Source organism: Corvus moneduloides, chromosome 3 (genome assembly GCF_009650955.1).
Source record: "Corvus moneduloides isolate bCorMon1 chromosome 3, bCorMon1.pri, whole genome shotgun sequence".
In the NCBI taxonomy this organism is placed as follows: Eukaryota; Metazoa; Chordata; class Aves; order Passeriformes; family Corvidae; genus Corvus; species Corvus moneduloides.
In genome coordinates this window covers 28,272,842-28,297,045 of record NC_045478.1, presented here as the reverse complement: position 1 = coordinate 28,297,045, position 24,204 = coordinate 28,272,842, and the positions used below count along the sequence as shown (strand labels likewise).

General features: G+C 37.9%; 1 protein-coding gene across 16 annotated transcripts in view; it reads left to right on the top strand.

The window, feature by feature from the left end:
- KHDRBS2 (KH RNA binding domain containing, signal transduction associated 2) overlaps positions 1-24,204 on the top strand; it is a 339,817-nt gene that overhangs the window by 141,849 nt on the left and 173,764 nt on the right. For all 16 annotated transcript variants that reach the window (XR_004239381.1, XR_004239382.1, XR_004239392.1 and 13 more), the window contains one exon: positions 9,528-9,674. Coding sequence is in view for 1 of the 16 variants with exons in the window: in XM_032104702.1 (XP_031960593.1) it covers positions 9,528-9,674 (147 nt within the window). In the remaining 15 variants the exon portion in view is untranslated. The remainder of the gene's footprint in view (positions 1-9,527; positions 9,675-24,204) is intronic.

Genomic DNA, 24,204 nt, shown 5'->3' with positions numbered 1-24,204 from the left:
TTTTCAGCAAAACAGTTCATTCAGAGCCTGGAGAACTGCAAAACATTTCTTTTCATACAAGTCCCTATTCTTAAAAACAGAATATCCCTTGCAAATCTTGTGATACAAGTGATATTTATTCTTTGGAGAAAAAAAAAAAAAGTGTTCTTGTAGGACTAATATAATCATAATGAAACTTAATGACAGAGAAGGAACAAAAAGGTGATACAGATATTTAATTTAAATTTTCCTGTTTTTACATTTTAAATAACCATTACTGGTTTTTATTAAACACAGTTTTTGAGAACACTATATACATAACAGATACAAAGATTAATATTTCCTGAATAATAAGAATTGTTGATAAATAAATTATTGTCAGTTTATGGAATTCATAGCATAAATACAGTTAACCTTCTTTGCAAGATGACTGTTAATTTGTCATCAGCTAGCTTGTTGCATTACCGAAAACATCAGTAGAGTTTTCTACTGTCTATAACATTTGTATCACTTTAAGGTGACTGTTCATGTTCTCTCTCAAAAAAAGGGATTAAAATTTATAAAACTGTTGGCTCCAAACATAATGAGATAGAGCTAGATTGCTGTAAGAGAACCAGTAAAATGATTTCTGGAAAGTAAAAAGGACAGCAGAGGAAAAGAAAGTACATTTTCCTCCAACCAGTGTAAATGAAGTCATATCTGCTTTCCTCAAATGATGTTTCTCTTCTGCCCAAGGCTTGTTGCTTTATTTTTGACACAGTAAGCTCTTAAAGCTCTTACAAAGTCATCAGCCTTTATTGTATCTCTCTACTCTTCATTTTTTCAAATCACTAAATAACTGTATTTATCTGTTTGAATGTGGTGATTTGGCATTGGCTGTCAGTAGCCTGGGTGTAGTTGAGCAAAGCCCTATATCATAGTGAGGAGCCCTTCCTAAAGGGATGTTGAGGTTTGGGAATACAGTCTGTGCTCATTAGTTTTGATCCTTTTGTGCAGAGACTCATCTTCAGCTGTAGCTGTAGCCATCACAGTTTACACTGTGGCAGAGCCCAAGCAATTGTTTATACCCTGCAATCGGCACGTGTATAATCTAGCATTGGTGGAACTAAGAAGTGCATTGAAAGCAGAAGGCCTCATCCAGCTATATATTTAGGTTTAAAATTAGACAGATGTAGCTGAAAAAAAAAATCTCTGTATCGCAAGAGTGCTTTTCAGAACTGGTCATCAAAGGAATTTAGTTCCTCATGTTGTCTTTTCGCTGCCACTGGTAGCCCTGTGTTCCAGTAAATATGGTGTTGCCATCACCTGTTGCAGGTTGCAGGCTTTGTGCTAAAACTGTAGCACAGGGCTGGGACCTGCCAGCCATCCTCTGGACTGCTCAGGGTCTGCCCCCAGCTCCCTTTGAGCTTGCTGACTTCTAGGAGCCCTTGTCTAATGGCTGAGTAATTCTTGCCTGTGCTGCTTTACCTTTTACCTAGGTTTGTACTATATCTGTAATTAATGGTAGCGATAATGAGTCATCATTCTGTGTGGAGTGTGCCGCTATGGCCCTAGAATAAAACTGTAGCACAGGGGAGTACAGGGTTGTGATGGAAGTGGAGGCATTGAAAGCAAAGGCATGGGATGATAAGGAAGGCTCCAGGATTATAAGTGGGGACTGGTCACCAAGGTCAGTTGCAAGTCATTAAAGGGACACAACATTGGGTCTGGGCAAAATCATGAGTAACAAAGAGAGCAAAGGAAACATACACAGCAGTTGTAAAACTTACCTTATTTAATGAATTTGGATGGGAAATTGAATTGCTAAATGATGGAGAAATAACAATATATATAGCATGTTTACCATCCTAAAAATAACCCCTTGTGCTTCCTGGAGAGAGGAGGAAGAAATTATTGCCATCGGTATTATGTGTCTGTAGTGGGTTGACTTCGCCTGGATGCCAGGCACCAATCAAAGCCTCTCTATCACTCCCCTCCACAATTGCACAGGGGAGAGAAAATATAACAAAGGATTCATGGGTTGAGGTAAGGACAGAGAGAGATCTCATCAGATACTGTGAGGGCAAAACAGGCTAGAATTAGAGATATTAATTGTTACTAACAAAACCAGAGCAGGATAATGAGAAGCAAAGTAAGACCTTAAAACTACCTTTCTCCCCACTTCTCCCTCCTTCCCAGCTCTACCTCCTCTCCCACTGGGGCGCAGGGAGACAGGAAATGGGGGTTACAGTCCCCTCAGTTCACCACAGGTTGTTTCTGCCGCTGCTCAGGGAGAAGAGTCCTTCCCCTGATCCAGTGTGGGGTCCCTCCCACAGGAGACAGTCCTCCATGAATTTTTCCAACATCAGTCAATCCCACAGGCAACTGCATAATGCTGTGATGTGGGTTACTGTTCTGGGGGATGCAGTGTTTCAAGGACAGGCTGCTCCACCATGGGTACCCCACAGAGAAACAAGTCCTGCCATGAAACCTGCTCCAGCATGGGCTCCTCTCTCCACAGGTCCCTGCCGGCAGCCTGCTCCAGCATGGGCCTCCCATTGGGTCACAGCGTCCTCTCAGGCATCTACCTGCTCCAGCATGGGTCTTCTCCATGGGCTGCAGGTGGATCTCTGCATCCCCTGGTCCTCCATCGGCTGCAGGGACACAGCTGCCTCACCATGGGCTGCACCATTGGCTGCAGGGGAATCTCAGCTCTGGCACCTGGAGCACCTCCTGCCCCTCCTTCTGCACTGACCTTGGTGTCTGCAGAGCTGTTCCTCTCATATGTTCTCACTCTGCTCTTCTCTGGCTGCAATTACATCTGAGCAATAACTTTTTCCTTCTTCTCCTTAAATATGTTACCACAGAGGTGTTAGCACCATTTCTGACTGACCCAACCTTGGCCAGCGGCACATCCATCTTGGAGCCATCTGGGATTGGCTCTGCGAGGAACTTTCTGGCAGCTTCTCACAGAATCCAGCCCTGTACCCTCCCCACTACCAAAACCTGGCCATGCAAACCCAATGCAATGTCTTGCACCAAAGAACTCAGGGTACTGCAGCTCTCATCAGTGTTGTCCTCTCCCAACTGAAGCCATTAACCTTAGGATCCCCGGGGCAGTGGAAGGTGAGCATAACACCAGGCAAAGAGTCAGAAACTAGAAAGTTTATGTGTCATTTTTGCCTGCATGGAATTTGAGCTGCAATCATTAGTATGGAACTAGACTTCTAATAAATCTTTGATTAAGGGAAAAAAAAAAAAGAAAAAGACTTCTTTTATGTTTTTGCCCATAGTAAAAGTGTAACATCTTGTTTGGCGCTCAGGCAACCTACACTGTAACTTGGTTGCAACAAATTGCTAATTAGCCTCTCATAAATAAAAGCATGACATTTTCTACCCTCATTAATTAAGGCAAAGTCTTCTTCCTGAATCTGAAGGCATCTGAATTGAAGTGATCCCGAGCTGTGATCGTAAGTTTTAAGATGAACATAATCCTAGGAAGCATTTTTAGGTATGGTAATCATGCATTTCTTGAGGGTCTTTGATTTCCTACATAAGCTTTGCAAACTTGGAATTCATTGATTGTATTCAATGAACATCTTTGGCTTGGTTAATTCTAGGAGCAATTGTCTAATGCCCAGGTGGTTCTTATCTATGCTGTTTTTAGCTTCTGCTTAGGTTTGTACAAGTGTAGAAACATTCATAGGTCTGTGAACTCTATTGCTGCTCTTAGTTTTCTGGCAGGGAATTTAAGCATAGATCACTAGTTGTTGGTCACAGTGGTCACCGTCTGTTGCCTCAGTTTTGGCAAATAACACTTTAGTGTGTTGAGCTTTCCTAAACTTCCCCCCCCTCCCCCCAAAGAATTTCTATGTTTTTTTCATTTAACCTTTATGTCAGGTGTTAGTGGTCTTTCAGTAGTGGTTGTCTCATCATCACATTCTTCTGCTGATTAGTCTTTTTTTTCCTTTTCACCGCTCTAAACAAAAAGATGATCTAGGTATGGTTTAGTACCTCTTAGCCATTAAGTTTTTATTGTATTTCATTATGAAAATCATCAGGAAATAAAGCACTGAAGGACCTGTTTGCCCAAGACAGTACTGAGTGTACACAATTCTCTGCTCCGTTTTACCAAAGGAACAATGAAAATTTTAATAATGAATCAAGTATAGAAAAATAATTGTTTTCACCTGTATCTCCAGTAATTTCCTCTGATGTAGACAATGTTCTTTCTAATGCCTACGTTTCATAATGGGGTCTCTGTGGCTGACTGCAGATGTTGTACACCCACTCTCTTTGCGCTACTTTGTGAGCTCTCCTCACGCATTCACCACCTCCACCTTCTTTATTCTTCTTCCCGGAGTGAGAATAACTGGTTTAAAAACAAGAGTCAAGGAACAGCTAAGGTCTTTTAGCTTCATTCTGTACTCTGCTGAATCCCTTTCCAGTGCCTTATCCATTATCGAATTGTTACTCTTTTTTTTTTTTTGTTTGTTGCTTCTCCACTGATGGGACCTTGGACATGAAAGTTTTTAACTCCAAACCCAGTATCACGAAGAAATTAATTCACTGTTACTTTTACTACAATCGGTGTGGCAGACAACATTTTGATATTTTTCATTTATGTCCAGATTAAAAATCAATAGGTTTGCATTTGTCAAACTGCATGCTCATTATTTTTCTTCTGTAGCATTGCCCATTGATCTTATGAATAATGCCTGTGTAGCAGCAGCCCTGTTATTATCATCTTTGTCTAGTCTCTGCACTATGCTTTTCTTTGTAAATTCTTACAAGATATGAAATCCATTGCAATTCGCATATTGTTCCTCAAGCACCCATTGTTTCTTTTCGTAGCTGTGTTTGTTTCATTATGGGAAGTTCTTTGTATTGTATTGATGAAATTTATCTCTGAAATCTACACAGTTCCTACTGCAAGTTTATTTTCTATTATTCTTTGATACCCTGTTATTTCAGTGTTAGGAGGACACTTCTTATTCACCAATCTGGACTGATAACTTGGTTTTCTGTGCAAACTCCATTTCTTTCAACTTTATTCCGGCATTTTTATTCAAGCACTTTGGCCAGGCTTACAGACAGAAAGCAGTTCTCTGTTAACACACATCCTTTTAAAATGTTAAGACTCCTTTCACATCCAGAGATAATTAATCCTTTTTCTTGGCCTTTACGTTCCTATCACTCCCATACTTCACTTTTACAGCGGTCAGTACTCCTAATATTTCTGCTATAGAGTTTTATAAGTCATTTTCCCTGCTTTGGTCAACTGGAATTTATAAAACACAGTAGGTGTTTCAAAACACCTGTTATCCTTATGAGGGAGTGGGTTATAGAGCCATGCATCACAATGAGGGTGGATGGACTTCAGCGCTGTGTAACAGACACTCTAAGGCAGCAAATGAAGGAATGAAGGAAGCCTGAAGCACACAGGATGAGGGGAACTGGCTTCTGTCCCTCTTGAGAGATGAAGGGAATTGACATGCAGAGCAGAGTGGAAGAGGATCAGGATGAGGGGCAGTTGCCTCTGGAGAGTGATGTGTGTTTCCTCTGCTGTGTTCAACCCACACTGAAGTAAAACATTGTCACCATGAACTAAATAAGAACCATACTATGAGCCTGAGAGGCCATAATAAGAGATTGCCATCACTGATTCAGAAGCCCTGGGAATCTATTCCGTTCCTTTTATAAAGCAGAACTGATCAGGTCCCAGGTTTGTTGTTTTTCTACCCTAGGATCCAGTGCCTGAGACTTAACTCCATTTTGATTCAGAGAATCCATCAGGCTTTCGATGCACATCACCTTCCACTGTGATTCATTTCATGTATACATGAGTAAGCTTAAGCAGTTATTTCTGTGCTTGGGTGTGAGAGAACAACTTGGCTGCTGGGTGGCCACTGGCCAAGGCTGTGCAAGCTCAACAGGGTCTTAAAAACTGCTGGACATGATGTAAGGAATCATAGAACGTAAAAAGCCGTGAGAATCTACCGAAAGTTACAGCCCGCACCATGGGGAATAGCTGAACCTCAGAGGTGATTAAGGCAGAGTTATATGAGAAACAGCCAAAGTCCACAGGTGATCGCACTGGTGCATTAGAGGCCACTAGGGCCCTGCAAGGCCGTTCACACCCAGATAGCCTTGTAAAAAACACCATATCAAACAGATTTATGATGATCTCGCCTATTCTGCCTTAATGTACCAGGTGCTGGAAAGTCTCATAATCCATTTCAGTCCTTACCAGTGCTACATGAGGTGTTTATTCGTTAGTGTTTTTGTTTGACTCAGAAGCACAGTTAAGAAGAGAGCCTCCTGATCATTCCCAATTCCCATTATTTAAAGTGAGCAGAACTCACAGGGTTTTAACTGGACTCCTCTCCTAAAAAACTGTATCAAAGTTGGGCTCCAGAAAGGCTCTCTGGCTTCTAAGGGAACTCAGTTATTGCAACCAGACTATGACTAGCAGGAGGCAAAACCCACTGCTGTGCTACACAAGGGGCAGTACTGTCATCCTAAATAGAAGTAGTATGGATATTGGGTCCACAGCACTGACCATTTTGCTGTGCAGTTGGGATGTGTTGCTTGCTAATGAAGATTTGCACAGGTGTTGTCCATCTTCATGTGCTCCTGGGAGAGTGTGTTCATCTGTACTGCACTTGGGAAGCTGTATTAGCTGCCAGTAGGTATCACCTGCTGTACCAAGGAGTGTCTCCCCAACAGTGTGAGTCACGTCTGTTGTTTGCTTGGTAGATGCCTTATACCTGACACACGATTAAATGAAAGACTACATTCAGTCCCCAAATACTCACTCATATTCACTGGCTTTGGGAAGCAGAGCTTGGTACAGTGCTCACATGATCTGTGAGTTCTTACTCATCCGTAGTTTTCCTTAATTAAGTTTCTCTGTATCCACACACACATATGCAATAAAAGGAGCATTATTGTGACATTTTACCCTATTATGGGAAGAGATACTGTGTGAAAATTCAGTCTTTAACCCCATGTGTTCCACAAGAAGAAACCTCCTTACGTATTCTCAGAAAGAAATGTGTAGGATCTCGCAGCCTCATCCTGCAGTTTCTAACAGCTGTAGAAATAAGTGCCAAGTAGTGACAGAGAGCATGTGCTGCATCAAAGAGGCAGGTTATCAAATGATGTGTTTTAAGAAATCCTGAGTTTGTTCAGGAAATAAAAGAGAAACATAATTACCATTGTTACCACCGAAGAAGCATATTCCTAACTTTCTGTATGACAGGTATGCATTATAAAATCATGTTACAGATGTCTTAGCTGTACAAAATCCTCCTCAAAATAATGAGCCAAATATTACTCTTTTGTTTTTTTCTACATCTGAACACAAAGGTCCAATTTCTGAGTGTATTGGTAGTCTTTTCCTGAGAGATAACTTTTGGGGCTTTCTGGCGTTTTTTTTTTTTCCCTCCGAATCTTAAAAAAGCAACAGGAAAGAAACTTCCAGCAATCACTAGGATGTAACTTTATAGTTATTAAGACTTAATTCTACTGAAATACTCCATACCACATTTTTCCAGAAGCAGTAATCAGATGTGTGATTTTTTTTCCAGAAAACGGAAAGGTACTGTACCATCTCACGATGGGCTTTTATATTATGCTATGGTTCTTATGATTTCAATGAGATTTCAGTGGTAAGCTAAAATGCCAAAGAGAATTTAAAAATAAAAATACTGTGACAATTATGTCTTCTGTTAATTTTTTAGTTTTGGTTGAAAACAATTATGTCAATTTTCAAATTAAATAATAGTTCACATTTATTGAGTTATGATTTTATTATAATCTGTGAAATGTTGACTTAGCATGGAGCCAGATCTTGGGTTCTGGAGATAAAGGATGTAGCCTTTGTGTATTCTCTGGGGCTGGATCTTCTAACATAGATAAAAATACTGTTAGGAGCATAGCATTGTGCAAATGTTTTTGGTAGCAAACATTGGTGTAAATTGGTCAAGGCTAAAATAAGTGAAGTTAATGCAAAATTAAATAAACTAAATCAGTAAGAATTGTAATCTGTTTTTACAATTTTTATATCTTAGCTAAATGTTCATAAACTGTTTAGTATATACTAAAAAGCTATAACCTCTTTACCATTTTCAAGACAATTAGTTTGCTTCTTTTTCTGTGATAATGTTTTCTGTATACATATATTCTTCTAAATTACATTTATCAAAATATTTTTGAAGACTGAGAGTTCAACTCATCATTTCCTTAGCATTACTTATGGCTATCTTGTGTAGTAATGGCATAGATTTTTCATTACATTGTCATAGCCAGTGCCATTAACATGATCACTATTTTATGCCTTTGATTTTTATGGGGCAGTAACTACTATGAATGTATTTTGCAATTTACATTTGTTATCTCAAAGCTTTGTGTAAGGAAGCAGATTGACATTTCAGAACATTACTCTAACGTGAAGTAGGATTATTAGGCTTATTGTATAGCTAGGAAATTTGGACCCAAAGATGGTTGAGCTGTATCTAGGTGAGGTGATTCACCATCTGAGCTGATGTACACTGCATTGCATAGGTACCCTGTATTGGGACTGGGACTGAAACTCAGACATCACTGAGTTTGGAGAGCAGCTCAGGGTCCTTCAGCATGACAAGTGCATGGATCTGTCAGAGCAAGTCCAGAGGAGGGCCATGGAGATGATCAATGCTGGAGCCCTTCTGCTATGAAGAGAATTTGGGTTGCTCAGCCTGGAAAAGAGAAGGCTCAGGGTAAATTTATGGCACCTTCCAAGTACAAAAAGAGGGCAAGAAAGCCAAAGAGGGACTTTGTCAAAAGGCACATAGTGAGGGGACAAGGAGTAGTGGCTTTAAACTGAATGAGAGTAGGTTTTAGGTTAAACATCAGGAAAAGGTTCTTTGCTATGGATGTAGTGAGACACTGGAGCGGTTTTACCACAGAAGTTGTGGATGCCCCATCCCTGGGAGTGTTTAAGGCCAGGCTGGATGGGGCCCTGAGCAACCTGAGCTAGTGGAAGATGTCTCTGTTCATGGCAGGGGCACTGGAACTGGATAGTCTAGGTCCCTTCACACCCAAACCATCCTGTGATTCTGTGTCTCAGATAAAAGTCCTAGGGCGTATTTTTCTTTGGTGACACTAAAATGTACAGGCTGCAGATACTCATCGAAGAACCTAAAGACTTTACTAAACAATAGTGTTCCAAAATGCTTAAATGCATCTTTATTTTATGGGGTTTTTTTAAGAGCTAAGATTTAGACAGATGAATGCAGCTTTTCCATTATGGATTTATTATGTCAGTACTTCCTTCTGGAGCATTTAGCATTTTTTCACTGTGCTGATTAAAATCTGTTTTAGATGATAATTATGCTGGGTTTATTAATCAAACACTCAAAATTGATTTTTAAATCTTTAGGTGGCTTGAACTAGACTTTTATTTCTCAAAGGATTTAAAAGTCTGCTTATAGTTTGTCCTTCTGTCATGTTATCTGTGGGTGCTAAATCACTGCAAAATTAGTAGATTTTCAGTTCTAAAAAACAAATCCACCCTTTCTTCATAGGAGGAAGAACTAAGGAAAAGTGGAGAAGCCAAATACGCGCACTTGAGTGATGAGCTCCACGTATTAATTGAAGTGTTTGCTCCACCTGGGGAGGCGTATTCTCGTATGAGTCATGCCTTGGAAGAAATAAAAAAATTCCTGGTTCCTGTAAGTCACTTGTAACATTCTTCTGTGACAGGTTATGGTTTTGTTGCATTGAGTTTGTTCCTTCTTTAGACTAATGAAAAACCCCTTCAACCTGTTCTGTTGAACTTTCATCTTTCATTCTTTTGTCCCAGGGAGATGCCAAACAGGCCATTAAGTGTCACAGGTGATGCCCTGATGTATTTTCTAGGTATTTTATTACTTCCATTTGTTAATGGTTTTTGCTTTCCTTTCTTGGTTTCTGGCAGAACTGGTAGATTACTTTTGTCTTTTGATTGCAGACATTAGTCATTTATATGAGAGTACACTTTCAAGAATTTTGAATATTTAAATCTGTGAAGACATTTTAATACATATAACAATTTATCTAAATATCCTGCTAATGAAGTTAATGAATTTCTTGTGGAGGAAACAGCATGAGCAAAACATTCCTAAGAAATTTCTGTTCAGCTTATGACTCAGACCACAGTTTAGTAATCTTCCATCAGCTAGGAGAGTGCAGAAACATACTCTAAAGCTGTGAACTTTTTCAATTTGATTTTTACTAAATATATCACTTTCTGAAATACTTACTTTCATGTCTATTGATTTTCTTCAAATTCTCTGAAATTTGTTTTTTCCACATTTATACATTTATTCCGTGCTATTTTCATACCTAAATTTGTCTTAGAATTGAAGCATATGCATACTAAATATTAAGTAAAGTAGTACTAGAATTACATGAGTTGTTTTCTGAGGTCTGTCCTGAGAGTTCTTAATGCTCTAAGAACGTTCAGAACTTACATCCCTTAAAAAGAATATGATGAGAGCTTGTTTCTATTTTTGATTTTAAAAATTAGTGTGGTAACTGTTCAGGTCTCTTGATAATAATGGAAGGATTCAACAAGTGCCTTTTTGTTATGAGTAATATGAAGCCAAGATAAGAGATACTCAGGTGAGGCATATGAATAATTTCACGGCAGAATTTCAATGCTTTTTTGGTGTGGGATTCTTGGTTGGGGGAAAAGGGGAATATGTTACAAGCAAAATAGTGAAGTAGACTATTTAAATGTTCAAATTTTTAAGAGCAAATAAACTTTTTTTTTGTAAGAACACAAACTAAGTAACTTAAGATTGTTAAAAATAAACATCTGGGTATTTCTTTTAAATAAAAAAGTTAATTGGCATCAAGTGAGTGCCCAGAAATGAGCCACATTTTAAACCAGTTAAATCTTAAATCTGTCTTTCTGATTCTTCCTTCTCATCTCCTTATGACATTTCCAGTTTAGGAACACTGGTGATAAAATATCATTTAAAATTCTTTGAAATAACTGTGAGACAAGAATGCATTTTCTTTTTCATGATTTCTGACTTTATGATGAACATATAATAATTGGGAAAAATTAGGTCAATATTGTAATGCTGGCAGCATATCATGGAAAATGACATTTTGGCTGCAAGCTAATGGTGAAGATCTGCCAAGCCATTACACTGGAACAAAATTTATCATTAAGTAACAGGTTCCTGAAAAGTCTGGAGTGTTGCAACTTAAAGTGATAACAGGGCCAATTATAAAATTTGCCAGTTTTTGTCCTTTGGATAACCATATTTCCAGTTGTTCATGACTTTCCTAAGCTTCAGCTTGTTTCTGTAAGAGTTTCCTGTTTAAAGTTATCTTCTTATGTCCTTTTCATTCTGGAAGAGAGCTCCTGCATTCTAGCATGGTGCAATGATGATGGCACCTGGATTTTTAACATCCATCATGTATTCTGTTCAGCCTGGGTGAATAAGGGAGAGGGACCAGTGTGTTTGGGGGTAGGATTAAAATTTTTTGTAAATATTCAGCATCTGTGCAAGCATATATTTTGTGTGACACATTATTTATTTGTAAGAATGATATGCATTTTCCAGCACAAGTATAATAGCTACACTGGAGGAAATATAAAGCCAGGTTCTCTATTAGGAGATTTTGAACATGGTTGACAGTGGCAGTAATAGACCCCATCATAGAAGGCCACTGAATTTGTCAGGCATGATTTGCCCTTAGTGAAGCCGAGTTAGCTGTCACCATTCACCTCCTCCTTTTACATGTGTATTTGCAAAGCTTCCAGGAGGCTTTGTTCCGTGATGTTTCTGACCTGAGGTGAGGCTGAAAGAGCTGTGGTTTCCTGTGTCTTCCTTATTTCTCTTTTTGAAAGTGGGGGTTACTTTTCACCTTTTCCAGTCAGTGGGAGCTTCAGCGGACTGACATGACTTCTCAAATACAATGGGTAGTGGCTTAGCCAGTTCCTCAGCCAGTTCCCTCAGAATGAGCAGATGTATGTCGTCAGGTCCCATGGACTTGTGCACCTTCAGGTTCCTTAGATGTTCTCGAATCTGATCCTCTCCTGTAGTGGGCAATTCTTCATTCCCCCAGTGCCCACCTGTGCCTCCTGCGACCTGGGTGGTGTGGCTGGAGCACCTGTCCATGAAGGAAGAAGTCGTTGATTACTTCAGCCTTCTCCATGTCCTGGGTAGCCAGGTCTCCCGTTCTGCTCTGGAGAGGACCCCCATTTTCCCTAGTCTTCCCTTTATCACTGATGTACTTTTCCTGTTGCCCTTGACATCCCTGGCAAATTTTAATTCTGTCAGGGCTTTAGCTTTCCTAACCTGATCCCTGGCTGCTTGGGCAATTTCTGTATTCCTCCCAGGCTACCTGTACTTGAATCTACCCTCTGTTGGCTTCCTTTTTGAGTTTGTCCAGGAGCTCCTTGTTCATCCATATAAGCTTCCTGTCATTTTTGCCTGACTTCCTCTTCATTATGATGAAGCTCACTCCTGAGCTTGGCAGAGGTGATCCTTGGACATTAATCAGTTTTTTTGTGCCCCTCTTACCTCTAGGGAATCATAATCACTCCGAACAAGTAACAATTGTACTTTATGACTTGTTTGTTAGTAGTTAGTTGTTAGTCCTCTGCTTCATTTCAGATTTACAAAGCAGTTATTAACTGACTCGTTGCAACATGTTTCAAGGGTTTTGCCCTCAAGAAAATTGCACTAGATGATCTCCTTTTTGTTCCCTATTTGCAGCATCTCTTGAATTTGTTTTATGATGTTTTGTTGTTTATAAGACCTAATTTATTGCAGCAATGAATATTGGGATTGCATGACAGAGATAAAACAGTAGAATATAACAGTTTTATTTATACCAAATCAAGTGTGTAATAAACTATTCAAATGAGTTTTCACATTGCTTATGAATTTTGTGAAGATTTCATGAAATATTGCCCTCAGAAATTATACTCATCATGTCAGTGAAACGGAATAATGTTTTTATACCTTATCCAGAAGTTTTAATGGGACTGAATTTTAAGATAAATGCTCAGAAATCATAATAGAAAAGTAGATAAATGTAGAACAGGACTGAGAAAAAAAAACTGAACATTTACTAAATGAAGCAAAGTTTTCATGAACAACTACTTTTGATTTAAATGTGATTACTTCATTTTTACCTTCAACCTTCAACCCAATAATAAGTATCCATATTTTTGCTAGTGAAAATTTTACCTCCAAGCCAGGGTTAGAAACCCCTTTTGGCATTGTCTGTCCCAAAAGTTAACACATTTCAAAGCTGCAGCTTGGTCTCAGGTGGTGCGCTGGGCTCCCTCCAGCAGGCTTTTCGGTGCATGACTGAACCCCAGTGTCTGCAGCCCTTGGTAGCTGACACACTCCCAAAGCCAAGCTGCTTCGTTTGTGTCTGTGGCTTCCATTTTGCAAATGGCTTGAGGTCTGTGTGGGTGCTGTCAGCGGGACGTTGTTAACTGGTTGATTTTTTAACTGTCTTCACTAGTTCTTTGGTGGGTTTTATGCAAAATTAAGGCTTTGTGGGGTGTCATATCCAATTACTAGCTAGAAACTGCTCCGTTTTTATTTGATGTTTACTCAGTATGAAAATTTGAATATAATTTAAATATGACAGATCAAAAGACCCATGATTAAGTAAATAGGATTAATCTCAGAGTTTTGAAACACAACTGCCTGCTCCCATGTTTTTCTGTCAACACAGTAAAAACAAAAACCAGAATGTGCTCCCCAAGTCAAGGTTTTGCATTAACAATCACATTTGGAACTGATGCTAACAAAATGGAAATTATCCAGTATTAGCTATGTGGAAAGTACAAACCGTAGGGATGCCTAGGAGGAGGATGTGTTTTGCAGATTTGCCTTTGTGGCCGACACAGATTTGATAAAACCCATATGTATCTGACAGCCAGGTACTTCTGATCGTAAACTGCCAGGGACCTAGGTCTAGGTGAGGAACCTAAGGCTGATGTTAGATCTCAGTGCCTCAAAATGGGATGCAGGGTCAACAAACTAGAAGGGGAGACTGGGGAACAGGGGGAGGGGAGGAGAGCCTAGAAGCTTTTCAAGCTTTAAAATCTGCTGGTTTTTAAAGGTTCTTAGCTATTAAATGCAGTTAAATTTTTTCACTGTTAATGATCAATGAAACTCTACATCAGTTGTGTTAGATAGAATTAGATAATTTTGATGTACATCCAAACATACAAATATATTTTCTGAACAAGCTCTTAATTTCCATGTAATAAGAAGCTGTACTGTCTTAAGGAGTTCTGTGCTTTCTAACACATACAGAATCATTTTCTGATTCACATTTTTATCCCTTTAAGCAAAGCATTTTTATTTGACATGGTTTGCATCCCTTGGGAGAATGAGGGAAGCAGATACTGATCATTTATTTTACGTATGAGTGCTCTGTAATAGGGAGCTATTATGTAGAGGGCAGATTGCAGCTGCGGTGACATGACCACTTTAAAAAGATCGTTTACAACTGTGTGGTCAGATGATCAGAAATGGAACCAATTACTACTTTAAAAGCTGCTGTCCAACATATTTGCATACATTATTCTGGCCACTTGTATCTGCTTTAAAATGAGGCATATTGGCACCGCTCAAGGGCTGGGAATAAACACATGGTCATGTAATGCAGTCCAGTTGATGGATGATCCCTGGTGATCATCTGCCTGTACAGTTTTCTGAGGGTGTTTATCAGATCAGATCAGATTCTGTTATTAGAAATCACTGTGGTGAGGCAGCAGGTGAATGCAGGGTTTAATGCTGTTTTTAATTCAGGCTGCAGTGTCTTCCAGACTTCCTTGTAGGTGCCTAAATACCTTACTGACTGTTTAACTTCAATCCTTTATCTCACCTTGCTCCATACTATTGATTAAAATAATTTTCTTACCAATCATTTAAGAATATTATGTGTTCTCACTCATCCAGCTAATTAAAGATGAAATATTACTAAGGAAGAAGAGCCTTTCAGTGAAATAAAAATTTACTAATTTCACACTGGAAGTTATTTATACCAGAACTATTTATGAAAAAATTGAGGTCTATGGGAAATTGAAAACAACTTTTGAGACCAGTTTGTTTCAGTGGGAACAATTAAAACATCTTAAAGTAGGGTTTAGTTGCTTGAAGGTCTTTCTCCGTCTAATATTGCAAAAGAAATTCTTTTACTTCAAACGTACATTTACAGTATGTATAGGAACTCATATATGGTAGAGAGCAGAGTTACAGATAATCTGTGTACATACAGCACACAGTAACAATTCTGTCAGTTTTAGCTATATGAGATTTGTTTTGCACATTTTTTATTAGCCATCTGAATTTCTTTTGTGGTAGAGTATAATGTGAAATCTCTGTTTACATACCATTTCATACTCCATGGTTTTGTAATCTTATGTTTGTTTCTAAATAAGCTATAGTGTGGGTGAGGGGATGCCAGTCTTTTTTTCGTCTTTCAAAGAACTTCAACAGGCAAAATATTTCCCTAAATATGACACTGAGCAGCAGCACAGCTGCATCTCTAAAATACATCTTTTATGCCTGTCAAAGTGAATAATTTACACTTGCACATTCTGCAAAAATACTTGCAGTAATAAATAATTAGTACAGTAATTATTTTAAAACTCTGCTAAGGAAAAATTTTAGCAGCTGTTTTAGTTGTTCTGGGTTCTGTTTCTCCCAGTGTGCAACATCTCTGGCAATTTCACACACAAGTTTTGATAATCAAGGAAATAAAATTCAGTGATTCTGTCAAGGCCTAAAATGTCATAGCACTTTACCTCTTCACAGCTTTTTTCCTAAACATTGCTTAACAAATCAAATTATTATGAATACATTCAAACATCAGTGTACTCAAGAGAGTCATCACAACTTGTGGACTGTGGTTCTTGACTTTTCATAGATGCTGAAGTTTTTCCTAATAACGATACTGGCTGATTTTGAGCAGCACTTGTGTTGTTTAAATCACTTATTTTAAGCTTGATGAAAATAATTCTAAATCTTTCCCTCAAATTGAACATTTGGGGGTGGAGATGTACACTAAAAATGTTCAAATTTTTCAAGTGAAAATTAAATTCCATTATTTTTCAACTGACTGAATTTTTTTATTTAGTTATTGATATACAGTATCGAGTACTGGTTCTTTCTGCTGTAAAGCTATAAAATGGATTATTATTTTGGTGCAGGTGATAAAATTCATGCAGAAAAATTTGAATCCCACAGTATTGCTTCTGGTTTTTTCATTGCTGGTCTGTAATATGTAGCAAGAAGTTTGCTGTGGTATTGCACATTAGACTGTTCACCTTAGTGAGACCACCAGACCTCCTGCACGTGGCATTTCATTTAAGAGCTCTGCTTGTGAGTACAAATTTGGTCAGTCAACTCAACAATAAAGGTTGGTTGGTTGACCCAGTGAAGAGGCTGCAGCTTTAGGGTTTGAAAATAAAATTCCATGTGGTTCTGTATAAAAGTAGGCGCAGAAAGTGTATTTAAAATAATTGGTTTCTATTCAAAGAATTACTTTGTAATCATGATGAAAAAAATGTGCACGATGTTGTTACATGTTCCTATCACATATATTAGTAACTTTTTTTTTTCCTCCCAGACATCAATATGAGGGAAGAAAAGGATAATGTCTGGTTAAAAAAATAAGACTGAAAGCAAGGAGATAAGCAGTACTTATTTTGGCTCTTTCAACGAATTGGTTATTGGCTTAATCAGGTTACTTTAACTTGCAGGTTACTTTTCTCTCTTTCACATATACCAGCAAAATGACAATTGGATTTTTAAGGTTGAATCCATTTGTGAAGATACACTTAAATAAAAAAAAGATATTTTCATGCTGTGATTCACATTGAAAACCATACTGCAGATCCTACAGTGTGTTGGGGTTTGTTTTTATTTTCTTTATTTATTTTTAAAATAGTTTTCCTTTTTAAAGGGAGAAAGCAGGTTTTGGTGTTATTAGTAAACCTTATATATATATTTTTTTTTAATGTAGCAAAAGTTAGTGTAGTCAATTCTGAGGATGCTGAGTTATGATCACTTAGGAAAGCATGAAAGAAAAAGCAAAAATGCAGAGTAATCTTACCTCAGTTGTGTTCTTTCAGCTTCCAGCAAAGATTCAATCTTTTCAAGGCTGCATCCAAGACCATCTTGCCTTATACCCTGTGGTAACTTTTAGTTCTCTTCCCTGAGTTGTCAAAGGCTTTTTTGGAACCTTAGTTAAGCTTTTGGCCTCAGAAAAACTTAAGATTGCAGTGTTTGACAGTTCAATTATGCACTGAGTGTAAAAACAAAAATAAAACCCCAAATTCCACTTCCTCTTGTTTGTTTTAGAGCAGTTTCATATGAGTTAGTAAGTGTCCTCATCTTCATGCATGATTAAAAGCAGAGGATAGTTTCACACCCATCCTCACTCTTACATTGCTCTGGATTTGTTTCTTTTCTAGCCCCCAACTTCTATTGTACAGAAGCAGAGGTAGCTCTGGTTTTCCATGACATACTTCTGACTATGTTTCTCTCTCTTCCTTAGCTTGCCTCTTTCATTTTTCTGTTGGGATGGGATGGCCAGGATGGCATACAGTAGCTCATCTTGGTAGTCAAGAAGCAGTCCAGTAATGGAATGGATCTTCTGTTGTTTTGTAGTTTAGTGTCAGGGCTTTTTCTAGTGCTATTTACCATTCTTCCTGCTTCCACTGATTTGATGTTTTTGAACGGCATTTGTAAAAAATCCAGGGCATCTTTGTTGAATGATAATAGCTAATTAAGACCTATATATTTTCAGTATTTTGATGTTTATCATTACTTCGGTTTAATTATTTTCATAGCATTACTTTGCATTTATCATCCCTCAGTTTTTCTGCCAGTTTTATTTCTAGTAATAGAGTATAATGAGACCTTTCAGCAATTCTCTGCAATAACCTTTAGATTTTATTGCTTTGAATAATTTAATTGAAATATTATCACTTCACTATTCAAAATTTGTAATAAAATTTATAGATATGGTGAGCAGACCAGATTTTTTATTCACTCAATAAACTCTTCGCCTCAGAAAAGAGAAAATTATAATAACAGTCCAACTATTTCTAATATTCTTTCTCCTGTAACCAAGAGACAATTATTAATCAACAAAGTGCTCTGTTTTAGCGTTTGACAACTTTTGGTGTGGCTGATGAGAGTTTTGATCTCCATGGATGGAGATGTTTGAAAATGGATGTCTCATTTGCTCTGTACCAAGCCATATGATATAAATTTGTTTAGAAATAATCTGCATGAAGGATAAAAATACATTCATCCACAGAGTGTCCTTCTCCAAGACAATAAGAGTTGCCTGTATACATTCATGTATACAGGCATGTACAGTGCAAACATGAGGGTTTAGTAAGTAAAGAATATATATTTGTATATAGGCTTGATGTTTCGAAAGGTTTTAAGTCTCCTAATGGCAAGGAATACTATGACAAAACTTCATCGGCATGAGAGATTTTTGAAAGAAAAAATAAATTTAAATATCAAGTTGAAAAGGAAAGATTGGCAGCTGACTATGAAAACAGCTTTTGTTTAATATGGTTTTGGTTCAGCCTCAGTGATGAAGGGATGGCAAAAACTTAGGAACAATGACTATGTAAAAATCAGGAAAGACGCAAAAGACAGATTAATGGCAATCAAGTTTATAAAATAAAAATTCCATATTTACTTGTATAGTTGTGAAGGAAATATTTGTTAGCAATGCAGGGATAATACAAATGAGTTCAGGGAACATAGTAGAAATAAAAGGAATCCTAAAAATATACAGACTTCAGTCTGGAGATGGTAGCATTATCAATCCCTGGAGATGGTAGCATTATCAGTCATTAATGATGCAGAAAAATCAGGATGTTTCCATAAATATTGGTTGTGTAGCTGGAAAAATAAAGTGTGGTATACTTGTATTTTACCAAAATGATGCAATACTTTTGCAGTTACTAGTATAGTAATGTTAGTTTTAGGAAAAAAATCAGGAATGTAGAGAAGAGTCATAGTGCACTGGTCTAAGAGCACCAGCACTACTTGCTAATGGCTGATTTCTCATCCTTTGTGTTTCATGTTTGGATTTTGGTTGTTCAGGTAGGGGGAGTGTTCTCAGTCTGAAGCTTTTATGTATACCAGACAGTCACCACTTTGTTCTTCGGTGGGTTTTTTTGGCTCACCTTATGTGGGCATTTGCTCTTCAGTAAGGGCACGTACAGTATCTTCCTCACGGTGTAGATGAGCATTTCCATGAAACTGGGAAGGACTGACTGTTCTAGGACTACAGGACATCTGTCAGATACAGCTGGGGTTGACCAGTGAGTCAAAAGTTGATTAATTGTGTTGGAATGATAAGCAGTGGAATAAAAATGTGGCCAGTGAAAGAAAAAGTTGCAGTAGCAGCCTGACTGTGTGGTGATTGTGCCACGACCAGCCTGGCAGGAGTCCCTCACTGAATAGCAGGAAAAGATTGCAGAATTTAAAAAATAGAGAAAATAATCTAAGCACTACTTTGATATTCTTATGTCATGATGAAAAATTAGTCAACAAATCCCAGTTCAATCCCTGTTCAGTGAGAGTTTGTTGATAAAACTGCGTTAGTGACATGAAATTCCGTTAACCATCTATCCACATGTATGATGTGACAGGGGTGAAACCTTCTTAATAAGAACATTTCTCTTACTATATGTGTCTGTAGCAATTTTCTTAAGGAGTTGATGTGTGAAACTTCTTTGTCTGCCAAACCTGCTTTGTGTATCAAATTTTGAAGATGGAGATTTGCATCTTGATAGTAGATGATTTCATTCCAACACAGCAGGTTCTTTTGGGCGAGACCTACACAGGTGGTGCAATACTTAGACCCTGTAGCAAAACCTGTAGCCATTTAACAGATGAAGAGACTTCCTGCGTGAGATTGGTGTCTCAAAGTACGTTACCAGCCATCAGCCCACTTACACCAGCAGAAAAAAATGCTGATAATTAGGATGCATCTTATAAGCTGCCTGCCTTCTAAGTTTACACACTTCACATTGGAAACATCAAGGTGAGAGACAAAACCTTCAGATAAACTAAGTGTGAAACTGGAAAAGGCTTTTAGTAGGAGAGGAGGCGTTCCAGAGCTGCCCATATGTCATTAACTGCAAAGGGAAACTGTTTGTGACTTGGATTAAAACAGAAGGAAATTCTCATAGGTAAATTAGCCCTTTTTTTTAGAAAGAAAGTCTATACAAAGCATAATCTTTCTGAAGACTCATATGATGACTAGAGATTAGTGATACAGTTTCATCAGGACTGACTGAGGGTATTATGCAGAAAGAGTGAGGCAGTCCCAAGGCTGTGAATGGGACTCAGTTGGGAATGATGGCCCAGAATATCACTAGCTAGTAGACACAGGAGCTCCTTCAGAGAGGAAGGCTGAGGATAGATGCAGGAGTCAATAAAGGTATGCTTAAGAAGAAATAACTCACGTTGCATATTTAAATTACTTGAGTACAATTACTACCTACCTCTTAGCTTGTGTTTTCTCTCAGCTGTTTGAAAACTCTTTGATGCACGCAGTTTCTTTTTTCACTTCTTACTTACTAAACATGGAAAGACATTTGAACTCTCTGCTTTTGACATGCTAGAACAAGGTTTGTGTCTGTTGAACACCAACTCAACTGCTGCATTATTTCCATGTTGGTGTAACTTGTGAATGACCCAGTGAGTAACAACTCAGTTGCATCACTTTTGAAAATTTTTAGAGCCAGATTGGAGGAAGTGAGAAATTCTTGAAGGCATACAAGCTCAGAAGGATCTGTGGCTATTTCTGATTAAGGTACATGTTCAATGGGTCTGTTTATAATGGATACTTACCACGGAGTTAAGCCTGAGCAGGTCAGTACAAGAAGGAACTGAAAACAATGGAAAAGTCCTTTTTTTTCAGAATTTTCCTTTTGATTGTTGATTTACTTCTATGTTGGGAATTATTAAAGGATCAGGGACATGGATCATTCATAGAATTATGGGATCAATAAAAGAACTGTAGCAAGAGCCTGCAAGCAGAAGGCCTGTGTGTGAGAAAAACTCTCCGTGAGAAAAATCTCTGTGAGAACCAAGCTGACAACAAGAAGGGAGTTTGAAAAGGTACAGCTGTGGAGATAAGACCTGGAGGGAGGAGGGTGAACTCTGAATTCTTTTAATCATAACTGTAGAAGCTTGCCAATGTAAGTCCAATTATGTAGAAGTAGAAATGTGCTTTGATAAGCTTTAAGCCACTTAGGAGTTAACAAGCTGGTATACTATATAAGTGCCTTTGGATTGCTAATAAACGGAGTTTTGCGCTTATCAACCATATTGGCTGGTCTGCAAGTAACTCCCCCCGCCGGAGCCGGGCCTCTCTTCTTTTTACAATTCCAACACTTCTATAAACTCTGTTAAAATGCAGAAATAAGACACTGAACGGTAGTTAAAGCTGGACTCTAAGATTCTGATAAAACACAATGAGTAGACGTATACTGTCCAAGAGCTGTCGGTGGAACAGCTGTCAGAAAAACACAGACAAAAGGTGAAGTTTTTCCAACCAATACGGGCTTCAAAAAGTCATGGAGAGCTTTGCAGAGAATAAAAAAAAGTCACTTTTAGAGTAACATTTGATAGCCATTTGTTGTTTTCATTATTTGCTTTACATCATTATTACTTTGAGGAAGTGAACAAACAGCACCTTGTTCTAAAGACATATTCCTGAGTTGTTTTAATCTAGTCATGAGTCCCAAGCCTGTAGAAATTCCTTAGGTGCCAAATACACATGGGCCACTGAGCTAAAACAGACGGAGAAAAGCAACCAAGAGCTGTAAAATAACTGTAGTTACAGCGGGTTTGGGAAACCAGAGCTATTATCTCAGAAGGGCTAAGAAAATTCCCTCAGTGTCAGAAAGGGGAATTGCATGTGTAACATCATGGTAAATCACAAGATAAACAACTGTTATCTCTGCCCAGTCATTACCCTTAAACTGATCAGTTTAAAATCAGTGAAAGAAACCAATGCTAAATTAAACAAAGATTTTGCTCTGATTTGGATTGAGATTTCTTTTCGGCCTATAAACACGTCAGAAGGAGAGATTGTGCCTTGGCTATTGGCTGGTCTACACGTGTATTGTGCTTTGAAAAGCACTTAATAGATTAATGTGAGTCTGTAAAATGAGCTGCATCTGGAGTAGGAGTTTGCATACCAGACTGAAGGCAGATGCAGTTAAAGGCAAAGGTGATACAAAGCTCTGAAAAAATATTTGGGCAGTGGGAATCCTTGCAGTTTCCTTGACTACCACATATTGTCTGTTACAGTGGGTGATTCATGTTACACAACGGGATGAGTCCCTGATATGCTATTGCATATCTGCGCAAGAATGTGGTTTTTCCATCTCCATCTGTCTCCCAAACAGTGTGAATATGTTGCAGTATATTTAAAGAGATCTTTAATTTTGTTAATCAGTCTTCACTCAGAGCTCAACTTTTTGCATGGTCAGAAATCATACTTTCTGCTGGATTGCAAAAGCCTGGTTTTTTTGTAGTGCAATCATGTATTGCAACATCACTTAAGAATAATTTCTTCTCTGTCACATTTCAAACTAACAGCTGAGTCATATCCTAAGTATTAAAATGGGATACAGACAAAATCTGAATGTATCTCATTTTCTGCCAAAGCCTAGTCTGTTTTTATTTAAATTACTGTAGTTGAAGGCTATTTATATGGTATATCAATTAAATCTCAACCTGTACTTCAGCTCTTTAATCTGTTCTGAGCTAGAAGTGATTTTATGTAGTTTAAGGCCAGCAGGAACAGAGAATCTACTTGATTTTGTGTATATTATTATCTATTATTATATATGTATTGAGTTTCATATAATGATACATATCTCTGTATGTACTAGGAAGTATGTTGCTATAATACGGTGTGGTCTATTATTCCATAATGTTGGTCTGTTAGATTCCACATCAAAAAAAATACATGTACACCCTTCTTAGTGTCATTTTTATATTGTTTTTTTTCTTCTTCTGAAAGAGGCATTTAACCTAAATATTGTATTGCCCAGTGCCACTTTTTTTAATGTCTTTGGCATTTGGGTTATGAGGGTAGCTTGTAGGATGCTCTTCAACAGCAATTACAACCTTGCCCCTTTTAGCAACAGTACAGTTTTGTTGCAGTTAAATATTATGATATCTAGCAGATATCCCCAAGACAAAGTCAGTCCCATTGCACATATTTTTCTTCCTAGGTAGTAAGAGCAGAAGGAATATTTTGTTTTCTTGCACAGATGGAGTGGTCTGTAACACATGCACACCAATACTCCAACCTTTGCTTGAATAAAGCTCTAACTCCTGTTATCCAAGAACCTGATTCTACTCCTGTGAACATTGTCCTTGCAGTAAATTACCATCTTCCTATCTCCTTTAGCCCCCATGAGATAGTGCTTATAAGAAGGATCTTTTCTGCCCTGTGTTTTGGACGCCTTTACATACTGTGTGCCAGTTGCTAGATCCTACCAGTGAATTCTCTCTTAGATCCTCTAAGCTGGTGTTTCACACATCTGTAGATGAAACCACATATAAAGGAGAAAAGAATGTAGAAAATAAAAATACCAAATGGGAAAGTTAAAGAAAACCAAGGAGAATAAATAATGAAAATTAAATTTTAAATGAATTAACAAAAACTTATGAATAGCAGTGGAAAGATACTATCCGTGGTTGCAGCATCTATGAGAAATTTAGATGCCTTGAATTTTTCCTGAAATTTACATTTTCAGGAAAAGCAGCTTTTAAATGAAGAGTACTGTAAATGTTTCTATTATTTTAGTTATGAAAAAATAATTCAAAAGTGTATGAGAAAACAATAATTTTTATATTGTTTATTTTTATATTTTTCATTTTAAATGTGATGGAAGCATTTTCTAGAAGGACATATGCACTAACTGGTAAATGCCGTGTAAAAATTACACACTGCCATTAATATATTGATGTGCATGTTTTTTTATTTCAAAGAGAAATTACGATTGATTATTACAGCATGCTCACACTTTTGATAAAATATTAATAGATTTAATTTTGCAGAGATTGACAGGCCAGCTAGGGCTTGATTTCCCACTTGAATTTTTGCTCAGTGCTATTAAAAAGAACTATGTAAAATGTCACAATACGTGCAGAGATACTGTAAGGACCA